The sequence below is a fragment of the Gossypium hirsutum genome, chromosome D05 (assembly GCF_007990345.1).
Source record: "Gossypium hirsutum isolate 1008001.06 chromosome D05, Gossypium_hirsutum_v2.1, whole genome shotgun sequence".
In the NCBI taxonomy this organism is placed as follows: Eukaryota; Viridiplantae; Streptophyta; class Magnoliopsida; order Malvales; family Malvaceae; genus Gossypium; species Gossypium hirsutum.
Genome location: NC_053441.1, coordinates 35381608 through 35406840, shown reverse-complemented (window position 1 = coordinate 35406840; position 25233 = coordinate 35381608). Strand labels below are relative to the sequence as shown.

At 35.3% G+C, this 25233-nt stretch overlaps 2 protein-coding genes across 2 annotated transcripts; one reads left to right on the top strand and one right to left on the bottom strand.

The window, feature by feature from the left end:
* Window positions 1-3046: 3046 nt before the first annotated feature.
* LOC107904069 (probable methyltransferase PMT2) lies at window positions 3047-6764 on the top strand. The gene is made up of 7 exons (XM_041092909.1): window positions 3047-3418; window positions 3583-4244; window positions 4354-4564; window positions 4690-4984; window positions 5282-5671; window positions 5956-6033; window positions 6301-6764. Exons 2-7 carry the CDS (start codon window positions 3600-3602, stop codon window positions 6530-6532), a joined length of 1851 nt encoding a protein of 616 aa, XP_040948843.1. The 5' UTR covers window positions 3047-3418; window positions 3583-3599; the 3' UTR covers window positions 6533-6764.
* A 346-nt stretch (window positions 6765-7110) lies between these two features.
* LOC107904068 (cullin-3B) lies at window positions 7111-12048 on the bottom strand. The gene is made up of 3 exons (XM_016830336.2): window positions 11578-12048; window positions 10636-10808; window positions 7111-9474 (listed from the first exon to the last, which is right to left on the bottom strand). The coding sequence occupies exons 2-3, from the start codon at window positions 10794-10796 to the stop codon at window positions 7437-7439; spliced, it is 2199 nt and encodes a 732-aa protein (XP_016685825.1). The 5' UTR covers window positions 10797-10808; window positions 11578-12048; the 3' UTR covers window positions 7111-7436.
* Between the last annotated feature and the right edge of the window lie 13185 nt (window positions 12049-25233).

Genomic DNA, 25233 nt, shown 5'->3' with positions numbered 1-25233 from the left:
CGTGAGTTCCAAGGCTTGGTGTCGTGACTTTGAAGACAGTAGCCAAGCTTCCCAACCTGAGGACCAATTTATAAAGTTTCCAAAATAAAATAGAGGACGTCGCAACGAGATGGCCTCAATCAACCATTCCACATAATCAAAACATGTTCAAAACATATCTATCAAACCATTAGTAACATTTCTAATCATGACCAAAATCAATTTCCTACGATCACAACTTATATACAACCATTTTTACCATTCTTAACATTTGACAAAATATTCCTAGGTACATGCCATTGACATAATGAAAGAGCTATACAAACTTAGGTTGAGTCGGTTGTTGCTGCTTGGATGCTGACTTCACCTTCCCAAGACTTCGAGAATACTTATACCTGTAGACGAAATAAACAAACTATACGTTGAGCGATAAGGCTTAGTGGTACTTTCATGATTCAAGATAGCATAACATAAGATAACAATGCACATAATCTAAATGTCTACTAATACATATTCCCAAATTGCAACACAATTACATAACCATTTCCAGATGAAAGTATACATATATCAAGTGTCAAACCAATTTAACTTTCATGGCAATAGAATGATTAATCCAATTACATATACCAAAACCTATCATAAAGCCTTTTATCTATCAATACCATTGCATATTTCAAACATTCATAACCTTGACATTGCGACATTTAATCCCAATTTTATTTTACATCATTTAACCATTTACGAATTATTCAAATACCTTTTTCTAGAGTCTATTGACCCATTCACACTCATCTTGGCCCCCAGGGCTTGTTTTCAACTAATTTGCATGATAGATTATATGATTTTCTCAATTCATAATCCATATACATATGTGCAATCAATTCCACAACATTACCAATTTCATTTTCAACATCAAATATCAAATTTACAATTTATAACCCCTAGTAACTTGACTTGGACTCAAACAGATGCACAGATCGTCCAATCAACATAATAAACTGGCACCAAATTGCATCATCGAATAAATCGAAGTAAGGGAAAATTGGCACATATAGTACATATTGGCGCATGAAGCGCATACTGGCACACAAAGTGCATCCTGACGTATAAGCGCATAAACCCGTACACAATCCAATCCTACAACGTGCCAACTATATCCGAGTTAACCTAACTAGTTAATAGGGTACCAATGTTCAATTTCATTTGTAATTCAGTACATATATAATTTCTTGATCATATTCATAACCACAATTCATTTCATCATCAAATCGCATATATTTCATGTCATGCAACATATTTCTACCCAAAAGTTTATAACACATATCAAGACAATTCAAGTTATTTTCCATTTTATTCATTTTAGTTCTCGATCTCGATAATTCATATCAAGCTGAACACAATGATTAAAGGTGGAAGTCGAAGTAAACACCTCGATATTAAGTAACTTAGCAATTAAGGATCACATTAAATCCTTGGAAGATCTTATTGAGCACATAAATACAATGTTGATGGTAGTTGATCATATGGAAAAAGGCGTGCCACCAAAGTTGTTTAAAGATCAAGTCTTTGAAATGTGATTATTCTTAGAATTGTCACTATAAGTAATATTTAGTTTAGTTTGTTTTCTCAGTCTGGTTGTGTGTTTTGAGCAGAGAAAATAAACATTTTGTTTAGACCTAAAACAAACGCTAGAGGTTTGTCCATAAAGTAACTTCCCACATTTGTGAGTTTATTTAGGAGAAGAAAATTTGCATTGTAATACATCGAAGAAATACTCGGTTAAATATATTATGTATAATACTGGTATTGAGAATATTGTTATAAGATTGGGGTCAGCGGGAGAATGCTAAAACATTTATTTATTAGTGGTCCTTAATTTTATAATGCAAAGTTAAATAACTTTGTATATTGAGGGTAATTACTTATGGAATTTTTTGAGTTTGGGGGATTAAATAGGGTGTGAGAGAGTTTGATAATAACTGCTTAACCATACCCCATTCATTATCTTTAAAAGGATAATGTGGTTTTTTTTAGAGAGTTTTCAAATGTTTTGGATAGGCACAATCTTTTAAACAATTTTATTTTTAGGATTTGAAAATTCTAATTTTACATCAATTATATGTTATGGATGGAAGTTCATTCATTGTTCTTTGATTTTGAAAAGAAGTTGATACTTAATTTTTCAACTTTTATATATTTATATCTTACAACTCCAATCTATATTAAATTGTTGTCATTATTAAAAAATTGATTAAAAATTAGTTATTTAATAATAAAGGGTTAATATTTCCTTTTTTATAAAAGCTCGTACTTTTATTTCTTTAAAAAAACCACAAATTTGATATTTCTTTTCTAAAAACACCGACATGGTATTAAAGAAAATAAGGGGAGAGAGAGGCAGGATTTTGGCCGTCCTGGTTAAAAGGGATAATAACACTTCTAACCCCTTGTACTTTCACCCGGTTATGTGTGCTAAAAATGGAAAAAGAGTTGGGTAAAGGAAATCATTGTCCAAAATTAGGCCTTCAACCAACCAAATGTTCAATAGCTTTCCGTAGGAATATAATACAGATATTTTTATGATCATTTACATCCACCACCATTTGTTGCTGTGCATCACCGCCTCGTTAAGCGTAAATCAGGATCCGAATGGGGGCATTGGACCCACCCCTTTACCTTTTTCTCCCTGTCAATTCCTAAGCGCGTGGGTCCCCCTTTGCTCTCTATGCGCATGACGCACCCCGTTTTAATTTAACACGGTCTTTGCTTTTTTGATAACACCAAAATATAAGGCCTAAGTGTTCTCTCAGTCCCTGTAATTTTTTTAACTTTAATCACTTATATTTTTAATACTATTAGTCGGTTTAAAAATTTCTTTTAAAATACCATATGCACCTATTAGTAATATTATGGATTGGAGTTTGGTTTTCAATTCAAATAATGATTATATATATTTTGAAATGGGTTAATAGAAACTAAATTGTAAAAGGTTGAAGAATACAGGGACTGACATTATATTTAAACTAAAACATAAGGAAGATTAAAAGTAAAGCGAGATCTCTGTGTTTCTTGTAATTAGGAGGCTTGGATTGTATTTATAAACCCAAAAATAGGATTCACGACAAATTGAAAGACAAAAGATAAAGTCGAAATTTGGGATTCTTTTATCCCAATCAATCCCCCCCCCCCGTCTTTATATAATTAAAACCCTTTTCTCTCTAAACCTTGTTTCCACGGTGATCGTTCTTCTTCGATTTTAATATAATCGAAGATTTCTTTTGGGGGAGATCAGGTTTTTTTTTTCTTAAAAACTTTTCAGTGTTTTATTGACACGTCTCTCCCTTCCCTTCCCTTCCAAGCTCTGAAAATCTCCCTTCCATCATTTAATTCTCTTTTCTTTGAGATCTTCACCCACTGATTTCATCTATTCATGCGATTGGTAACTCATCTGACACTTCTTTCCTTCCTTCCATCATGGGTTTATATTTTTCCTTCTGATTTAAAGATTCTTTTTTTTTTTTAAATTTTTACTCAAATCAGCTCTTAGCTAGTTTAAGTCCACTGATCTTTGTTCCCCATCATTGGATCCTTATGATTTTGCAGGTTACTATTTTAAAAAAATGGCACTGAAACCGAATTCAGCGGATGGTAGAACAAGGAGTTGGGTTCAGATATTTATCGTTTTTGGATTATGTTGTTTTTTCTACATATTAGGAGCATGGCAACGAAGTGGTTTCGGCAAAGGGGATAGCATAGCTTTAGAGATAACCAAACACGGCGCCGATTGTAACATCATCCCGTCGTTGAACTTCGAAACCCATCACGCCGGCGAAGTGGGGAACGTCGGTGAATCTGAAAAGATCAAGTCTTTTCAGCCCTGCCCTCCTCGTTACGTTGATTACACGCCTTGCCAAGATCAAAAGCGTGCCATGACTTTCCCCAGGGACAACATGATCTATCGGGAGAGGCATTGTCCCCGGGAGGAAGAGAAGTTGCATTGTCTTGTCCCGGCACCTAAAGGATACGTGACCCCGTTTCCTTGGCCTAAGAGTAGGGACTATGTGCCTTATGCTAATGCTCCCTATAAGGCCTTGACGGTAGAGAAGGCTATTCAGAACTGGATCCAATATGAGGGTAATGTATTCAGGTTCCCTGGTGGAGGAACGCAGTTCCCACAAGGTGCGGATAAGTATATTGATCAGCTTGCTGCTGTGATCCCGATTACGAACGGGACTGTAAGGACTGCACTTGATACCGGTTGTGGGGTATGTCATACTGTCATGTTCTTCAAATTTTTTCAGTTGATCTATTGATTTGTAGCTTTGAGGATCTGTTTTAGGTGTATAAATCTTAAAAATTGGTTCCTTTGTATAGGTTGCGAGTTGGGGGGCATACTTGTGGAGTAGAAACGTCCTTACCATGTCGTTTGCACCAAGAGATTCACATGAAGCACAGGTTCAGTTTGCCCTTGAAAGAGGTGTTCCTGCTGTTATTGGTGTTCTTGGGACCATAAAAATGCCATATCCATCCAGAGCTTTTGATATGGCTCATTGTTCTCGTTGCTTGATTCCATGGGGAGCAAATGGTGAGTCATATGCTCAAACTGAGTGTTCCTTTGAGATTTGTCCTTTGAGGTGTTGTTTTAGTGAGGATTTGTCGTTGTAGATGTTAAGTGATTGATGACTGATTATGGATTTGTCTAAATTGCAGATGGCATGTATTTGAAGGAGGTTGATCGTGTTCTTAGACCAGGTGGCTACTGGGTACTTTCTGGTCCACCAATCAATTGGAGGAACAATTACAAAGCATGGCAGCGTCCCAAGGAGGAGCTTGAGGAGGAACAGCAAAAGATTGAGGATGTTGCCAAACTCCTTTGCTGGGAGAAGAAGCATGAGAAGGGTGAAATTGCCATTTGGCAAAAGAGAGTCAATGATGAGTCTTGTCGTGGTAGAGAAGATGATTCTCAAGCCAAATTCTGCAAGGCTGAAGAGGCTAACGATGTCTGGTATGAGTTGTGTTTGAGACTTCTTTAGAATTTGCAACTCATATCTTATTAGAGTCACTAGTAAGAAACTTTTGGAATTAGTAGAATTGCTGTGAAAAATTTGCCTCTGCTTTGGCAGTGTTTAAAGTTCGGACGCCAATGAACATCACACCTATTCATGCATATCATAGTTCATATTCTAATTGTGATAGAAACTGACTCAATATTGCTAACAATTAAAGCTGGAACCTGCAAATCACGTATCAGGACTTGGATCCTGCATTTTACTTAATCATCTTCTCTTGTGATGTTGGCTAGGTACAAGAAAATGGATGTGTGCGTTACTCCATACCCTGATGTTAGTAGTTCGAGTGAAGTTGCTGGTGGGGAATTGAAGCCATTCCCAGAGAGGCTATTTGCTGTCCCTCCTAGAATTGCTAGTGGAAGTGTTCCTGGAGTTTCAGTTGAGACATATGAAGAGGACAATAACATATGGAAGAAACATGTCAATGCATATAAGAAAATCAATAGACTTATTGACTCTGGGAGGTATCGTAATATTTTGGATATGAATGCTGGATTGGGAGGATTTGCTGCAGCTCTCAACTCTCCCAAATTGTGGGTTATGAATGTGATGCCTACCATAGCAGAGAAAGATACCCTGGGTGTCATATATGAGCGAGGATTAATTGGCATCTATCATGACTGGTAAGTGCCTCGTAGGACTCTTATCAAAGATTGAAGTAAAATCCCAAGTTCGTGCAAAGTTCTGATACGTAGTGTTGCCTGCCTACAAGTATAACCAAGTTGAAACTTAAAGAACATATTTCTAGCTTAAACTAGAGTTTAATCTACTGCTTAATATTTTTGATTTGCCTGGCTATAATTGTGGTATAAGAAACTAGCACAGGACCTACTCCTTGGGGCTCTCATAATATGATTGCTTATAATTTGTATGATTTGTTTATTTTGTTCGTCTTTCACTGGTTCAGGTGTGAGGCTTTCTCCACATACCCAAGGACGTATGATCTCATTCATGCACATGGTCTATTCAGTTTGTACAAGGACAAGTAAGTATACCTAGTTAAATGTGCATTCCTTTTACTTTTTATCATTGTAATATATACAACAATTTATGTTGTTCTTTTACTAGCACTATTGCATTGATGGGTGCAAGTAGGTAGGTTTACTTTTAGATGTGTGCTTCAATTGTGTGAATACCCCTATGTTAAACACGATCATTACCTATTCTTTGGTATGCTCTTACCATTGCTAGAGCTACTTGGCTTTCGATTTATTACATCTAGGACTTAGATGTTTAAATGGAATGTTTGCAGATGTAATTTGGAAGACATTTTATTGGAGATGGACCGAATTCTGCGTCCAGAAGGTGCGGTTATATTCCGTGATGAAGTTGATGTTCTAATTAAAGTGAAGAAGATAACAGCAGGAATGAGGTGGGACACTAAGATGGTAGACCATGAAGACGGTCCCTTGGTTCCTGAGAAAGTATTGGTTGCTGTTAAGCAATATTGGACCGTTGGGGGAAACACGACATCTGCACAGTAAACAGCAGACGGCGACAAGCTTAAACCGTGGCATGAACTGAGTTTGTGGATTATATTCAATTGATGAATTTCCAGCCTGAAAATTTTTGCCAGCAGGATTGTTTTGGTGGGTCACAGGATTAGGTGAACTAAGGATCAGTCTGTATTCATTTGTATTAATTTATGAACAGATAGCTATAAACTATGCTTCCAAAGTTTAATGATGATTGAATTAATCTTATTTTTTGTTTTAAGGTTTGCATATTCAAATCCTGTCACAGGAAATGTTGGATGTTATGGAGTTGACTAGCTGAGACTTGGGTCATTCTGCTGTAAATATTGTGTGGACTTAATTTAACTAAATACGCAAAGGAACAAGAATGCAAGTAAAAAGAGATTTCCGAATATGGTTGTTGGAAGAGGTAAAAAGAAAAGGGTCAAATGAATCTACTAAATCTCTCACCATTGTATATTTAGGTTAGAAACCAAGTTCGGGGATTTCAAATCTTTTTAATGTTTGTTTAGGCCTTGGTAGCCTTGAGGGAAACCTTGCGTTTAGTGGAGCTGAAAAGTACTTGAATAGAGTGAGAGATGATCATGTGTTTGCAAACGTATGGGATATGACCTCCAAGAATCTTTCAAATACAATTACTTATAAAAAATCTAACCATACCCGTGTAAGATATATCCCCATCTCCGATACTAACACCGAACTTCGAATAGCTTGGTTGGACTGCTGAATCCACTTGGTATCCATTCAAACAAAATGGAGCTTCCATAGCGTATATAAAACAATTTCTGCCTTACCATTTCATTTGTCAATGCTAACCTTTCGGAAAGGAACAAGGGATCTATCCTGCCTTACCATTTCACTTGTCAAGGCTAACCTTTCAGAAAGGAACAAGGGATCTATTGGAGCCAAGTCTTTAGGCTAGATACCTATACATTTTCCTATCACTATTGTCCCTTTCCAAGAATTCCCGCTCGATTAGAGACTCTATCCGTTTCTTTATCTCCGATGGGTTCGCAAGGAACCGTGACTGCAACTGTTTTGTAACCTCAGCTATTATATTGTTGTGATCTAGCACCTTCCTTGACTTCATGATCCTAACTACTGCAGCTTCAATCTGCGGCTTCCTGTCCTCCTCCACTCTTTGTCGGGTCTCCTGCTTTTCAGGTTCTGACTCCTTTTGTGCAACCACAGTTCCTACCTTCACCTTGTAAAATTTGCTTGCAAACTTTTCATTAACAAAAAATGAATCATCCTCGCCAATATCTTTACTCATAGGTTCTTTCCTAAGAACATTCTTTCCCTTCACACATGCCATTGATTGCAAGCATCTTTTCAAGTCTGAAGCAGGAATCGCAGTGACTTGTTCAATTTCCTTGTAGCTAAGCCTATCAGCATTATTAAAAAGCATCAATATACACATTTGGTAAGTTGAAACATTTAACTCATGCTTCTGACCCTTCCCAAAAATTGCTTTTATATCTGCTGTCCCCATGTTAGTTTGCCAGGATAATCTTCGACCAGTATGGATTCCAAGATAATATGACCGAAACTTCTCACACAATGCTGACATCTCAAAGGGTAGGTGGCAAGTAATACTAGGCTGAGTGGGCCAAGACCCCGTTGTTAGAACCTGAACAACTAGGGTAGGGCCATCTGTGAGCTCAGGGTGGCTAGAGCAAAACCCTTGCATTGTGTCTTGGAAGGTCTTCATGTCTGTAAACATGCCTTCTAACTTTGAAGTATATTGATATCCACATGCTGTCTTAAGCTTGACTATCAGACTTCTTTCTGCATCATCAGATACAGTTTTGCCTGACAAAAGCCGCTTAGCTAGGTGCTGCTTATAGTATTTCTCAAACACATCCTTCTCCTGCAGATAGCAGAAGATCATCATAACTTTGTCAAGAATTATCTCCACATCCTCCTCACTGACTCCTTTCAAACCTTTACGAAGCTTATCATCCACAAATAATGAAATGAACTCAGGGGAACGAGAATTCAAATTAATGAAATATTCAAATGAGGAGTTGAGAGCGTTCTGGAATGTCTTGTCATTGCTAAATGCTAGGCTAATGATACCATCATATTTTTCCTTTTCATCCAAGAGCCGTTGGACATACTCCACAGGATCTTTCAACCTTTCTGCATCAGTAACTAGTTGTTTACCCGTTTCTCTAAGGTGTGATGTCATCACATCTCGTATCATTGCAAGACCATTAGGAACTCTTCTAAATAAATTGTACATTCTACCCAAGTCACCATGCTTGTCATTAAGAAGCATATTTACCAAGCCGGAGTTCTCCATGTGGACTAATCTCATCATGTGGTTAGCAATCATTTCCTTCTCCACCACATGAGTTATCTTGCCTTCACTCTTGGCATCCAAGTAGTGGGTAACTCTCTCAATTTCTTCATTTAGACGTATCTCTGCTTTCTTTAGATAGTCCCCACAATCATAGCACTCAATAAATTTCTGAGATTCGCGCCTGTAAAACTCAGCAGAAACCTCAAGAAATGGCTTCTCAAAATCCTCCTGGTAAACAGAAGAACCCAAATCCATAAGCATCTTGACTATGTTCCTCATCAGCCCCCGGTCTATAACTTCCCCAGTTCGCTCTCTATGCACCAGTTCAAGAAGTGTGCTCAGAAGCCTCGACTGAATTTTGCCAGAATGTATAATGTTATCCCTCCACAAGGTAAGTCCCAGCTCATGGACAGGGGTTTTATGGGTATTTGGAATATAAGTCCTGTCCATGTACATCAACATGTCTCGAATCATTTGCAAGGCCTTGTTATGGTCATTCCATTTCCTGTTCAGCTCTTCGAGAAATAAATCACCTTGAGCAGCCTCTATAGATTTTGATATTTCTTTGAGGTGTGCAGTCATAGTTGTAACGAGTCCTGAGTACAGCTTCTCACCAAATTTGTGCAAAACCATATTGTATGCATTCCTGAATTCATGTCAAAAAGCCAATACCGTAAAGAAAAGATCTAAAACTTGAGCAATGCATGTGAAATGCGGTTAGCTAAGATTGCTATGAGAGGGAACTTTGGTAAGCACATAATCATCAGGCATTAGCAAACTTTTAAGACTTTTAGCATAGATACAAACTTCCTTTATAAAGAGATAACTAAAAGAAAGTGAAACGAAAGTAACAAAACTGAGCTTCAAGGCTCAACTAGGTTTGAATCCTCTAAGCTGAGTGAAATACACGAGGCACATCAGATGTTGAAGGCAAAATGCAATTATCCAAAAGCAAACAATAAAAGAAAATGATGATTTATAATAATTCAAATACAAACTTTCTTGCTAGTGAGGTTGAGGTAGGAAAAAGGATAAATTATCAACGGAAGATTCAGCCAATTACAACTCAAAATTCCATATCAATAGTGAATTGATGATAAACCATTTCATTGGTTTCACCGCAAGCAGGATAAGAAGCTTTCTTCTTCACCCATCTAAGAGTTCTATTATTTTCTTTTGGGAAAGGGTGGTGGTGGAGGCAGCGCTTTTAGGGTTTTAGAGATAATTTTGGATAGCTTTCTTGTCTCTGTAAAATGAAGAAATCATTCCCACCCATAATGATGAAGAAGTCCTCTCCTTAGCACATCTTTCATAATAGAAACATACTATACGATAATTCCAATTCTAGACAACACCATTATTCCAGTAGGAAATGCCAATTCCTTTAGAACACTCTCAACAGCAGAAAGGTAACTTCTGAATCATAAAACCATCAAGGCTCAAGAAGCATAAAAGAAAAGACTACCTTAAGACCCCTTCAAACCAAAACTCCATATCAATAACAAATTTATACAAACTTTCTATGTCATCACTGTTCATCTCAAGCAGTACAAGGATCTTTTATCCTTTCCCTAATTGGTGTTGCATCCGCAAGTTTATGAATTTAAGAAAAAGATTTCAATAATCTAAACATATAAATATTTCCAGAAAAAATCTAGATGCCTGCATCAAATTAATAGCAGTAACCGACGTAACCAAAATAATAATACTAAATTCTAGGGTCGAAAATTTGGAAATTAACATAACATACTAGGCAACAACGAATAATCAAAAAGTACATAAATTAAAAAGAAAAAAAATTGGAAACCTGTAAAGCTCTTCAAAACTGAGGCCACTAGCGTTATGGTTGTAAATCTCATGGATTGCATGTTCGAGAATTTTCCAGGTCTTTTCTGCATATTTCGGATCCACCACGACCCGGTTCTTGAATGCTTCTATTTGGAAGATCCTTTTCTTTTGATTACTCATGTCGTTCCCGATCTAAAAAAAACCCGCCCGAAAACAAGAAAACAGAGGACGGATCAAAGATCCATAAAATCGTCCGATTAAAAGGAAAAAGAAAGCACTATGTATAGGGCGGGAGTAGAGATTTAAGTTACGATTATTAGAGATATAGAATTAAAGAAGGAGAGATTTGAATATTAAACAGCACAGAAAGCTCAAATTTATTTATTAGACGAAAATAAAATGAAAGAATAAAAAACAGATAATATTAATTAAAGACGAAAAGGAATGAAAGAAAAAGTGTGACGTTGATGAATAGGAGAATTGAATGATCGGTGAACGTTGACAAAGCAGCAAAAGAAGCTGGTAAAAGCAATTATTGGAAGTGACATGCATATTGGTCAACTTTAATTTTGATTATAAAATATTCATATACTCACTTTTTGTCATCTGGTCAGTTAACTTACCACCATACTGGAGCAAGAGAAACCTCAAAGCATAAACCCAATTTAAGTGCCCAACAAAACATATAGATTTCTAGAGGATATTGTAACTCCCCCAAAACCCCTTATTTTCAGCTTGAAAATATTTGAGAAAATTTCCAATTTCTAACCCAAAACATTTTTTTTTCGACTTATTTGATTCTGGGTCATCACAAAATAGCTTAGTTTAGCTACAAGTTTACCCATTCTTCATTTAGCATAAAATAATTAACAACAAGAGAATTGGTTAAGAAAAAAAAAGTTAATTCAATTAAGGTAATAAAAGAAAGAGGAAGGCATTGGGTTTTTGTTAGTTCATTTACCGGGAAAGGAGGTCTTGTTTGAACATGTTGAGAGGGGGCTTAGAGTGAGACAAAGCAAAGTCGATAAGGCCTGGACGACAACGTTTGCTGTGGGCATAGGAATCCTTGTCTTTGACGACCATCTCGTGGCCTGTTTCAACGCACTTGAGTCTGCCGTTTGAGAGTCCCGAGAAGGTTGGAGGTCTTAGAAAATTGGTCCCTTCTTTGTTTCTGCCATCGCCTCCTTTCTTTTCTTCACTTGCCTCCTCCATTGTTATTGTTAATTGTTATGGCTGCTGCCCCGGCGTTCTCTTCTGCTTTCTCTTCTACTGCCCACACCAGAATCACGGTGGGCATCTCCATTTCTCCTCCTTTTCTTCTTCTTCTTTTTCTTCTCCTTTTTCTCTTCTTCTACTGCCTAGCTAGGGTTCTTAAATTAGACCAGATTAAATGACAATAAGCACTCCAATGTGGCCGGTTAAATGCCAGGCCAACTTTTCGTTAGTTTGTAAGGAAAAATAATTACTAAAATGGATTTATTATTTTTTTAAAGTTAAGTGATTAAGTTGAAAGTTAAATGATTGTTGGTGTATTTTATCCTTCAAAAAATATTGGTCATAAAAATTTATGTAATAAAAATATTTATAAGTAAAAAATTCAGCCAATCACAACTTGTCACGTAAATCTTTATTTATTTTACCCCAACTGTTAATATAATAGTGTTGATTTTACCATATTTTCTTACATTTTTTTATCAAACAATTTTTATCAGATTTTTTTACATTTTCTCATTAACCAAACACACAAAAAAATTGATTGCTTCCTCGTACAAAGCTTCCACCATTTTACCATCTTCAAACTTCAACTGCTTAGAAAATTAAAAAACAATCCCTTGTGAAAAATAAATCAAGTGAAAAAACATATTCAGCTTCTTGTTTTTTTGTTTCTCATTTTTCTTTGTTCTCTGTTTTTGCTTATTATCATGTGAAATTCTCTGTTTTTTCACTTGATAATAAGCTAGATTAATTTGAAGTATTATACACTTATAACCATAGTCCAAATATATGTTAGATATTGATATCGAATGCAAGTATCCTTTATGGAAAATGAAGAGTCGAAACAAAATTGTTGTGGAGTACTTGCAATAAGAGCAATGTTCTGCATTCATTTTCTTATTACATTGCCTTTGAAAACCTGAAGGCAACTGGTGCTTAGCCTTAACTTACTAACACGTCAGACAGCGAGTAACAAAATATGTTACCTCTAGTTTCAATCTCGGCCACTAGTACAGTTCACAAAGATCCCGATACATTTTATTACCACCGGGATACATAGCATAAGGGCTACTATGCGCCTCTCTCAGAATCGACTGTCTCAGATCAGATCATTCGGCACACAAATCTGACCTCGAAAACACAACTCCATCCTTATTTAGTCTAAAATCTGAAGTATAGCCATTCTCAATCTGATGAAACCGCAAACCCAGAGACTCATCCCTTAACTGCTTATCCCAAATCTGATCAATCCAAGTTGGCTTAACTTGTAACTCGGCTAACAAACCCCCATCATCGAACAGACTAAGGCGAGCGAACACCGCTTTCAAATCAGTCATCGCTCTATGACTTAGAGCATCGGCCACCATATTGGCCTTACCAAGATGATACTCTATCGTATAGTCATAATATTTGAGCAGCTCAATCCATCGACGCTGTCTAAGATTCAAATCATTCTGGGTAAGTAGGTATTTAAGGCTCTTGTGATCAGTGTAGATGATACACCTCTCACCATAAAGATAGTGCCTCCAAATCTTTAATGCAAAAACTACAGCAGCCAACTCGAGATAATGCGTCGGATAATTCCCTTCAGGTGTCTTAAGCTGAAGGGACGCATAAGCCACAACCTTACCATATTGCATCAGTACACATCCCAAACTGATCTGCAACGCATCACTGTACACCATAAACGCTTTACCAGGTTCAGATTGTATTAGAATAGGAGCCTGAGTCAGAACAGACTTGAGCTTCTTGAAGCTCGATTGTTGCACATCAGTTCAAACGAAAGGAACACCCTTGCGCAGAAGCTTAGTCAAATAAGCTGCAATCAAAGAGAACCCCCTAACAAACCACTGATAATATCCCGCAAGACCTAGAAAACTGCGAATTTTAGATACGTTCTTAGGTTGTTTCCAATCAAGCACCATCTCAATCTTTCTAGGATCAACTTGAATCCCCTCAGTAGAAACCACGTGACCCAGAATAGTTACCTCTCTTAACCAGAACTCACATTTGCTCAACTTAGCGAAGAGCTGTTTCTCTCGAAGTATCTGAAGCACTACTCTAAGATGCTCATCATGCCCATCCACAGTCTTAGAGTACACCAGAATATCATCGATGAAGACTATGATAAACTGGTCTAGATACGCCTGAAACACTCGGTTCATCAAATCCATGAATACTGTCGAAGCTTTCGTTAGGCCAAAGGGCATAACTAGGAACTCGTAGTGCCCATATTGAGTCTTAAATGCCGTCTTATAAACATCCACCTCCTTAACTCTAAGCTGATGATAGCCAGAATGAAGATCTATTTTCGATAACACTGAAGCCCCTCAGAACTGATCAAACAAATCATCGATCCTCAGAAGTGGATATTTATTCTTCACAATCAATTTATTCAACTGTCGATAGTCGATGCACATCCTCATGATATCATCCTTTTTCTTTACAAACAGAACCGATGCCCCTCATGGAAACACACTAGGACAGATGAAACCACAATCCAAAAGCTCTTGAAGTTGAGCCTTCAGCTCTGTAAGCACTTTTGGTGCCATACGGTATGAAGTGATAGACACTAGAGCTGTACTTGGTAGAAGCTCAATGCCGAACTCAACTTCTCGATTCGGAGGTAAACTTGGTAACTCATCAGGAAAGATATCTGGAAAATCCCTCACTGGTCTAATATCCCCGATAGAAGAGTCTCTAAAAACTGAAACACTGACAAAAGCCACAAATTCCTCACACTCTTTTCGAACAAATTTCTCAGCCACAAGAGCGGAGATCACATTAGACAAATAATCTCGATGCTCACCGATCACAACCACTTCTTTATCTTTCACAATCCTCAGAACGACCCTATTAGTCACGTAGTTCAAACTAACTTAATGCTCAACTAACCAGTCTATACCCAGAACTAAGTTGAACTCTCCAAACGGAAGCTCCATCAGATTTACCAGAAATACAACCCCTTGTACTTTTAACGAAACATTCCTATAAAGTCTATTAACTTGAATAGACTGTTCCAACAGACTCAGTACGTTAATCTCACTAGAAGTGCTCTCAACAGAAATCCCCAGGTTTTCGAAAACAGCACTAGCTACATCCTATGTCTATCAAAGTAGTATAAGGTACATAAAAAATAAAGAACATACCCGTGATAATGTCAGAAGCGTCTCTATCCTCTCGGCATTAAGCGACATAAGCCAACACAGGTTGCCTCGCCTCAGTCTGACTAGCACATTTGCCCGGTGCTCTTTATCCTTGGCCTATACCATTACCACGTCTAGTCAGTCCACAGCCCCTAAGTGGCTGCTGAACTACCCTCTGAGGCTGTACAAAACCCGGTTCTGAAGCTTGTATCTAATTAGCCTGCTATGGACACTCTCGAATCCAATGCTCCAAAGACCCACACCTCAGACAAGCCCCTAACCTCCTCTAACACTAGCCCGGATGGTGCCTACCACAATCTCCACATGGTTGAATCCCAGTAGGAGCAACAAGAACCCCCACTCTAATTGGTACATCAAGTCTGACCTGTTTCATAGGCTTCTGAACAGAACTAGAAGGCACCAAATCCCTCTTATTATTGCCACTCTGTCGGTCCCTATTTTGGCACTCCATGCGCTTAACCTCTTCGGTGATTTTTGCCTTATCCACTAGAACAACAAACTCATATTCCCTCTGTGGAGCTATCAGAACCATCAAACTGTCCCTCAAACCATCCTCAAAGTGAGCACATTTTTTATACTCAGACGCCATCATGCCTTGAGCGTGGCGGCTCAACCTCAGAAACTCAGTCTCATACCTGAACACAGATCTATCACTTTGCGTGAGATTTATGAACTCACGTCTACGAACATCAACATAGCTCGCGCCCATATACTTCCCCTGAAAAGCAGTCTTGAAGAAGTCTTAATTTAGATGATCCGACTGAGTACCCTCATCAACTGATAACCACCACTGACATGCCTCGTCATGAAGCAAATACATTGTACCCTTAAGTTTCTCCTCAATAGTACAATTGACATCGTTCATGATCCTCTAGGTGGCCTCTAACCAATACTCGGGTGACTTTAGTGACACCCCTAAACAACTCAGCTCCATTAAACCGGAGTCGTTCAGTTACCGACCCACGTCTTCCAGATCCAGAATAGGGTCCAGTGACCCTCTTCAACACCCTCAATATGGCTTGAGACAGTGCGTCGTCTCCAACCGAACGACTTTGAAATCCAGTCTCAGTAGCAGGCAAAACTGGTGTCTCACTAGTGTCTAAGTTTTGCATACTGCCCAAAGAGGAAGACTTAACTCATCCCCCCTACAGCCTCTACCGTGCCAACGAATACCATGAACGCGAGTTCCATGAGCGCGAATCGTATATTTCAAATTTTATCTATATTATAAAATTTTATGTATCAGTTCCGGTATTTATTAGCAGATATTTTATGCGTAAATTATCAGAAGTTTAAAAATATTGTCAGAGGTTTCAGTCTCTAACTATCTCAGTACAGTTTCAGAAAGTACTAACTACAATGTTTTAAGAATATTCTATCTAAGTTCAGAAATACTTACAGGATAGGCGCCGGAGACCCTGTGTACCACATACTTTTTCAAAATTATCCAAATTATTTGGAAAAAACTAGTTCTTTTTGAAACACAATTTTGGCCTAGACGTAACACCCCAATCCGGCCTAGACATTATGGCCGAATCCGGAGATGTCACAAAGAAGGGTTTTGAAAAACGAAGTCGTTACGATAAATCATTCCAACTTTATAACTCATATTTGCTTATATCTATTGTCAAAAGCGTTATTTAATTAATTTATTTTCCAAAACGTGATTTACAACGGAAGTTATAGAAAACGTTATTTTTAAAAATCCAATTCGTAATTTTGGAAAACCTTTGTTTTAGTAAAAACCATGGTTTTAGATATCCGACACAAATAAAATGTTAAAACAAAAATCCAAATCCCAAAAGTAAACCAAATAGTCCGGAGAGTCCAATTGTTACAAAACTCTAGAAGTAATCCTTAAATTAAAATAAAATTCATAAACTTAAACAGTTTACGGCCTCGTGGTCACCATGAGGCTCCGTCATATCGATCCGCCTAAGTCTATGGATTACCTGAATAGAACAGATAAATAGACGTGAGTTTTCGTAAACTCAGTGTGAACCTAACAGAAATAGACATGCAAAATATACAGAAATCTCATATACAATTAGATATTGATTCGGACTTATGTCCATTTCAGATACATATAACAGAATTAGATAAGCGGTACATATATGCAAAATCCTACCCCCCATCCTCTACACACCATCTCCGACTATCCTATCACACCATGTGGGGTTAAAGACACCCACCCATCCCTACACACCATATAGTGTCGATGCGACACATTACAGATAATATGCAGTCACGCTGCCAGAAAATAGGTGAAGTGTCGCCGTACAAATCACTTCCTCCAGATAAACAAAACCCACCCCAATCACAAATATAGAAATAACAGATGTAATAATATCATGCATAACATGCTCATAAACAGTTGTCATATATATATACTTAATCAGAACATATATACTGATCAATACCCTATACAAGGCAGACTATCAGAATATCAAATCACATAGTTTATAGTTTGGTTAGCCCTTACCAACCCTACGGTAGGCCTACAGTTGATCGAAACGAACTATATGACCCTAGGAAAAATTTTAAAATTATGGGCCCATATGCCCATGTGGGTCCACACGCCCAGATTAGCCTTACCTGTATGGCCTACACGGCCTGACCCAAAACCCACACGCCCTTGTGGCCCACATGCCGAACTTGGCCTAGCCCGTGTGGCCCATACAGTCACACTCACACCACCATACGACCGTGTCTTGCACATAGCCATGACTTCGTCAAAGACACAGCCAACCACACGGCTAGGCACACGCCCGTGTGAAGTCGACAGTAGGGTTTTTCAGCTTTCACCGAAGCTTGATTGTCTACGTTTTGGGAACACACCTGGTATGATTTTGATGCGAAGATACTCTCGAGTCAACCAGCACCTAAAATCGACACAACAAAACTTCTAAAATCAGTCTAAACTCACGGTTAAACCAAACTAACAGAACCGACAATGGTGAACTCGAGTGTTCAACACTTACCCAACTACATCGAACGACTTCGACTATGATTTTACGAAAGGAGAGTCCCGTTCTTTACGAATTACTGCTGCCAAAACCCAAATATCTAACTAGCGTAAAGTAATAAAGATAATTCTTAGCAGTTACCTCTAGAACGAGCAAAAACTCACTACCTTCACGTACTCGAACACACGAAGAGTCAAAAGAACGTATAACCGCTACTTTGGAAGAACAATTTTTAGCAGAATAAAGAAAAAGAAAAGAACTTTTGGATGGAACGAAGTCATAGAGAAAATAACATTAGAATTTTTTTTAGGGAGAGAGATAATCAAAGGTTTTTGAAAAAAAAAATCAGATAACTCCCTTATCCCAAGGCCCCACTATTCTCTCATCCACAACCACCCACTCACTCAGACTCCCACTCCCAACCAAACTCTCTCAGCCAATTGAGACAAAAAATAATGTCTACACTCCCGCAGATATTCGAACACAAGACCTCTAACACATTAACTCCTTACCACTCAAACCAATAAGCAATAAAATTAAAATGTATAAAAATATAAACTAAAGTTTTAGTTGAGTGGTAAATTAAAGGTTTTGCTAATGCAATTATTTCAAATTTAAATCTTAGAGTATGTATATTTTTATTTTGTTTTTTTAAATAAAAAGATTAAAATACCCCCAAATAATATAACTTATTTTAATTATAGAAGGACTTTTCCGTAAGTTTTTTTAATCGAGTTGGTGACCCAATTAAAAGTAACACCAACTCAATCAAGAACTTCAATAATAGTATAGATAAAATAAAGGTTTAAGAGTGTAAAAAGCCCTCAAATTTTTTTTTAAAAAAAAGAAGCAATTAAGCCCCTGCTTTTGTTTTTTTTTTCACTTAATTGGGTACTTAAGTTTTCAAAAATGCATAAAAAAAAGGCCCTCATACTTTTTAAAATAAGCAATTAAGTCTCTGCTTTATTTTTATTTTTTTGCACTCAATTGGGTACTTGAACTGTCAAAATGCATAAAAAAGGCCCTTTGATCGTTAATTTTAACAGTTGACCGTTAAAGTTAATTGACTCTAAATTTTTTCAATTAAAGCCACCTTATGTCACAACCACTATGTGACATGTAGCAAAAAAATTATAAAAAAAAAATAAAATAAAATATTAAAAAATTATTAAATTTTAATAAAAAATATTAAAAAATAGAAAAATATTTTAAAAATCTTAAAATTGTAAAAAAAATTGTAAAATTTTATAAAAATCATAAAAAATTATAAAATGCATCAAAAATGCCTTCTAACCATTATATTTAACGGCTAACCGTTAAAGTTAATAACCCCCAATTTTTTTCTAGTTAAAGTCATCACATGTCGTAACACAGCGTGACGTGTGGCGAAAAATGATAAAAAATAAAAATCAATAAAAATTATAGAAAAATTATAAAATGCTTCTTTTAGTACGATAATTTTTTATGAATTTTATATTTCTTTACATTTTTTATAATTTTCTTACGAATTTATAAACATTTATTTTTTTCTATATTTCTATATATTTTATGATTTTTATGATTTTTATGATTTTTATGATTTTTTATAATTTTATATTTACTATTAAAATTTAATAATTTTTACAATTTTTATTTATTATAATTTTTTACCACATGTCACAATGTGGTTATGACACGTCGTGACTTTAACTGAAAAAATTAGGAGCAGTTAACTTTAACGGTCACTTTATAAATTAATTCAATCCAACACATGTTTTTTATTTCCTAAAGTAAATATTATTCCTTTAATTAATTTAATTAGATAAATTAATTTTCTAATTAAATGATTTTCTCAACCCAATTTTAATTTTGTTAAAGTAATAACAAATTTACTGTAAAAGAATCTATAAGGACATATATTTAATTTTCATATTCAACGGATTCACAATGACTAATAATTTAATTTCATTTTCGAACTTTAATTATTTAATTAATTAAATAATAATTCAAAAACCTTTCATTCTCAAGTCATTTTTATACTTAGTGAGAAAACACATTCATTTGTGAATGTGACTCATTTCTCTAACTTCATCATTTCCATCAATTTTTATCCATTTGGTTTCAACAAACTAGCGAAGAGACTGATTGGACATATGTAATTAGGGCTCAAATAATTTATAATTAAGTACCCTTTTGGATGGACGGGACGGTGCAGTGCGTTTACCTTACTTTTTATCTCACACTATAGTATTGATACAATATCTAATCTCACTGCCACTATTGTTTTTACATTAACCGTAACTAAACGCACTGCCCATCCAAACCCACACTAAGTTTCAGCTTTTCACATATTAATTATAAAATCTTTTAGTCATGAATTCATTCCACAATAGTATCGTGATTGAACTCTCCCAAATTACATACCATTATGAAAGCTACTTAATCAGTGTTCATCCAACGATTGTATCATCAGTATGCTACCCTTATAAGATAACCTTAATCGCTTTAAGGTAAATCCATTCTCCCAATATGATCCTATTTTATCTCATGGTAGCCATTACATCTTCCGTCATGAAAAGCCAATTACTATCAAATAGTAACTAAGTCATTTATCACAAAGAGAAATGACTCGTGGCTATATTTACTTTTCATCTATCATGTAATGTCGATAAGAGAATTTCATTTACCCATTGGTTGGGTTATGAATTCCACTATTTTGAATGATGATACATATTGCAGAAGTCGTATACCCAACGCACAAACTTTCAATTTCTTATCTATTTAAACTCATGATTTTAATTACATCAAAGTATACGAGTCAAGTATAAACAGACATTCACCCACTCGGGATTAAGGTATATCACACTGTGGAAGTCACAAGTGAATAAATCCATAAACGATCTAGGATCTATTTTACTTGGATCTTGCCCAATGTACTGTTAGTCTATTCTGTCACATCTATATCTCTATCTTTTAGGAGTCATCTGCTTTGATGCCCAAGAGAAAACGTCTCCCTAATTGGACTTGATAGACAACATATTAGTCTTTTAATCAATTTGACAATTTCTTATTAACTAAAGACATGTTTAGGTTCATCTACTAGTACAAACTATCTTTCATATTACGATCCGACCATGCAATACCGGTTAGTATTAGTTAAACATTAGGTAACCAGTGAGCCACTATTTGCTTCTATCTTGCTTTGCATGCAAAAACATTGAGGACAATATACAAAGGCTAATAGTGTAATTAATAGATATAATTAATCTAGCTTGTTCAAAAAATACAATTATACAAAACGAATATACTACACTTAAGGCACCAGATCCAACATATTTAAAAACTTGTCTAGGTAACCACTTCACCCTATCTATCTGCAACCAATCTCAATACCATTGTTCTAACCGATGCCTTGTCCACATAACCATCAATTGAAATAGCTTTACCATCATCACCAAACCCCCAAACCAATCAAGAAGCAACCATTGATCATCTGGTTCAATCCCTAGCCACTCAAAAAGAGATACCATGTAACACCCCTCATCGAGTCAGAGTTACAGAATGCTATAGTCGATTCCAAAACATTTACAACATTTAATAATCAAATTTACAGCATATTACAAGCATTCATAATCACATCATTTCATAAATATGTCACACGATGTTTATCGAGACTTGAACAAGCTTACGAAAGCTCAATTACTAAATTTGAAAATGAATTAAGACCAAATTACAAAGTTTTCAAAGTTTCAAAATAGGTACTAATACCTTTGAAAAGGGGTATTTTACTAAAAAAGGGTTTATTTCCAACATTATTTATGGAAATGGGTCAATTAAAACATTATTTATCGGAATGGGCCAGAAAACCCAAAACGTGCCTACGTGAAAGTGTTTTAAGGGGAAATTTCGAAAAAGCACGTCCTTGAGGGAGCTTTTTGCTATGTCAGTAGAAAACGTGATGACGTGGAAGCGCTTTAGCCCGTGTTTTTCAAGGGTTTTTAGGTTATTTGCATGTTAAAGCTAATGGTTTATGGGTAGGGTTTTAGTGTTTAGGGTTAGGGTTAGGATTAAAAAAATAAATAAATTAGGGTTTAGGGTTTTTAAAAAAAATTAAGCTTTAGGATTTAAAAAATTAAATTTGGGTTTAGGGTTTTAGGGTTTTTTAATAGGTAAGTAATGTGTTCTGAAAAAATTCTTTTGACGAGATAGATTTTGTTCTTTTTTTTGTACAGTCAGCAAAAATATTGAAAAAAGCTCCCAGCTGGACGCTCTTTTTGTACTATGGTTTTTGAAAAAATAATTTTGAGAAGATGGTTCTGAAAAAATAGGTTGAAAAACACTTCAAGTAAGATGCACTGTCAGCAAAAGTACTGAAAAAAGCTCCTAGCTTGACGCTCTTTTCGTATAGTAGATTCTGAAAAAATAATTTGAAGATGGTTTTGGAGAAATAGGTTGAAAAACATTTTAAGCAGGATGCATTGTCTACAAAACTACTGAAAAAAGCACCCAGCTGGATGCTCTTTTTGTACAGTACATCCTGCTTGACCTTAGGCTATAAATGAGTCAAATTTCATTCTCTTGTTGCATAAGTTATAACAAGAGAAATTGAAAAAGTTCAGCAGAATAGAAATTGAATAAGTTGAGAAGGTATAAGTTGATTTATCGTATTTGTCGAAACCGCTTTTTAATTTGAAAAACGGGGATCGACTTTGAAAATGAAAATGGGAGTCACCACCGATCTTTTATTGAGGTGCGATCGGATCACCTTGAAAATAATTTTAGGTCTGCGAATTTTGTGAAAACAGGTTCGGGAGTCGGTTATGCACGAGGAAGGGTTAGCACCCTCGTGACGCCCAAAATTGGTACCAAATTGATTGTTTAATGTCTTAGAGTGGAAATTTTGAAATGATTTTAAAAATACATCCTTTTAAATGAAAATTTGAATGAAACGAATCGGAGGATGAAACTCATTTATTTCAAGAAAATAGACTGTCACACACAGTAAGTTAGAGTGTAAACATTTTAAATCCGTGAAATTAAGTTTATCTCTTGACTTTTAAAACCTATGCATTTTGAGAAGAATATCCTATTATTTGGGTCAAATGGCAAATTAGAACCCAATAAGTTAGGGTTTAATTTCCTGAAATCCCTAAACACCGAACATGGCCTTTATTTAAAATCTTTAATTCGGGGTAGCAAAATTACCGGATCCAGTGAGTTAGGGTCCAACGTTTGAAATCCCGAGGGACTTTATTTGAGATTCGTATGATTTTATTTAAAAGATACCAGGCCATCCAAATTGAATGAGGAAAATTGAAGCCCAGTAAGTTAGGGCACTATTTTCTCGAGAATCATTTAATGCCGGATATTTTGGGAATTTAAAACTATTTCATTATTTTGATAAATGCGATCTTTTAACGGATATAACATGATTGAATGTTTTTCGTATGACATAAAGGATGATTCGTAAATAACATACACTAGTGGATAACAAATAATCAATATAAGTACAAACAAGCATAGTATCAATAATCTCAATTACTCCAATATCAACACCAACATTCAAGATACATATTATATAAAAGATAAATCAAAATACATTAAACAATATACATATATTAATTTAAAATAAGTAATATGTAGGGAGTGAAAAACTTCATGTAAGTAATAATATATACTAATATGCAAAAAGTGAAATACACTAAATATATGTGGATATTTAAAATAAGTAAAGCTTCTATATGTATCAATAGGTATATAAAAAATATAAGGTTTAAAATTAAATAATATATACATTACGTACATACATATATGTATAATAAAACTAGTTTAAAGATAATAGTAAATAATAATAAAGTAATGTATACATAAATAGGAAAATAGAAATATAATCCAATATAATGATGATTACAATTCTAAATAGTATAGGTTAATTTTAAAATAAGTAATATGTAAAATAACTTAGAATAAAATAATATATAAAGAACTTAAAATAATTAGCCTTATAAGTTAGGTTAAGATAATAAATAAAAGGTTTAATATAATCTATAAAAGAGAAAATTAGAATTAAAATAATTTGAAAATAAAATTTTTTTAAAATAACATATATAAAGTGATGTATATATATAAACACATATTATATATATAAAAGTTTAAAATGGATAAATAATATCAAATAAAACAGAATCATGAAATAATTTAAAGCATGCCATATAAAATATAAATTACATACAACAAATATATTTAAAATAAGGGCTATTTACAAAGAAAAATAAATGAATAAATGAATGAGGTGACATAGAAATAAAAATAAAAAAATAATAAATAATAAAACGAAGTATATATAAAATAAGTAAAAAGAGAACCACAATAGTGCTAATAATAATAGTAATGACAATAAATTAATTAATAAGCTAACTAATAAAAGGATTAAATCATAATTAAAATCGAATTAACAGGAACAAAAGAAATATTAAATAAAATACGAGTCAAAATACGATTAAAATAAAATTAAAAAAACCAAAAACAGAATTAAAATAAATAACAAGAACTAAATTACAACGCGCGAATGACACGAGGGACTAAAAGGGAAATAATCTCAACACCTCGAAACGCTGCGTTATGAGAAGGACTAAAGTGAAAAAATGAAATAAGAGGTTAAATTTTTTAAAAAATAAAAGAACTGGATTGTAGCACGCAATAAAAGCGAGGGACTAGTGGCACAAATAAGCCATTTAACGAAAATGCACGGATCCTCCCCGGGTCGGGTCACCGCGTGGGTCGGAGAACTAAACGGTACCATTTTGAGGCCATTGAAATAGAGCTTAAACGGTACCGTTTCATTGCCTTCATAAAAATAAAAAAAGCAAAACCCTAACACCTATTTGGCTATTTTGAAACAGATCAGTAGAGATCTCAGTCTCTCCGCTGCTCGATCTCACCGTCCTTTTCAAAGACTCTCAGTTCCCGTCCACATTCCGATCGCGACGAAGCAGACAAGGATTCAACGACGCTGAAATGAAGGTAAACTCTCTCGCGTTATTTGTTTTTCTCTTCTCAAACAGTAAACAAACAAGGAAAAGAATCAAAGAATCGAAAAACTCAAATTACCTTTAGAAACTGCTTTTCTATTGCTTTTTAGAATTTTTTGATACAATCTCTCTGTGGGTTCCCCTTTTTCTTCGAGTACATCTTTGGGTTTTTATCACCCGAAAATAAAAATAAAAAATAATAATAAAAATAATAATGCAAATTTTTCTTTTCTGTTCTCCTTTTCGCTATTTTTTTTAT

Coding starts and splice junctions, on each gene's coding strand:
- LOC107904069 (XM_041092909.1), top strand. CDS start 3,600: ATGGCACTGAAACCGAATTCAGCGGATGGTAGAACAAGGAGTTGGGTT. Junction 4,245..4,353: donor CACTTGATACCGGTTGTGGG/GTATGTCATACT, acceptor TCCTTTGTATAG/GTTGCGAGTTGGGGGGCATA. Junction 5,672..5,955: donor ATTGGCATCTATCATGACTG/GTAAGTGCCTCG, acceptor TCACTGGTTCAG/GTGTGAGGCTTTCTCCACAT.
- LOC107904068 (XM_016830336.2), bottom strand. CDS start 10,796: ATGAGTAATCAAAAGAAAAGGATCTTCCAAATAGAAGCATTCAAGAAC. Junction 9,475..10,635: donor AGTTTTGAAGAGCTTTACAG/GTTTCCAATTTT, acceptor ACATGAATTCAG/GAATGCATACAATATGGTTT.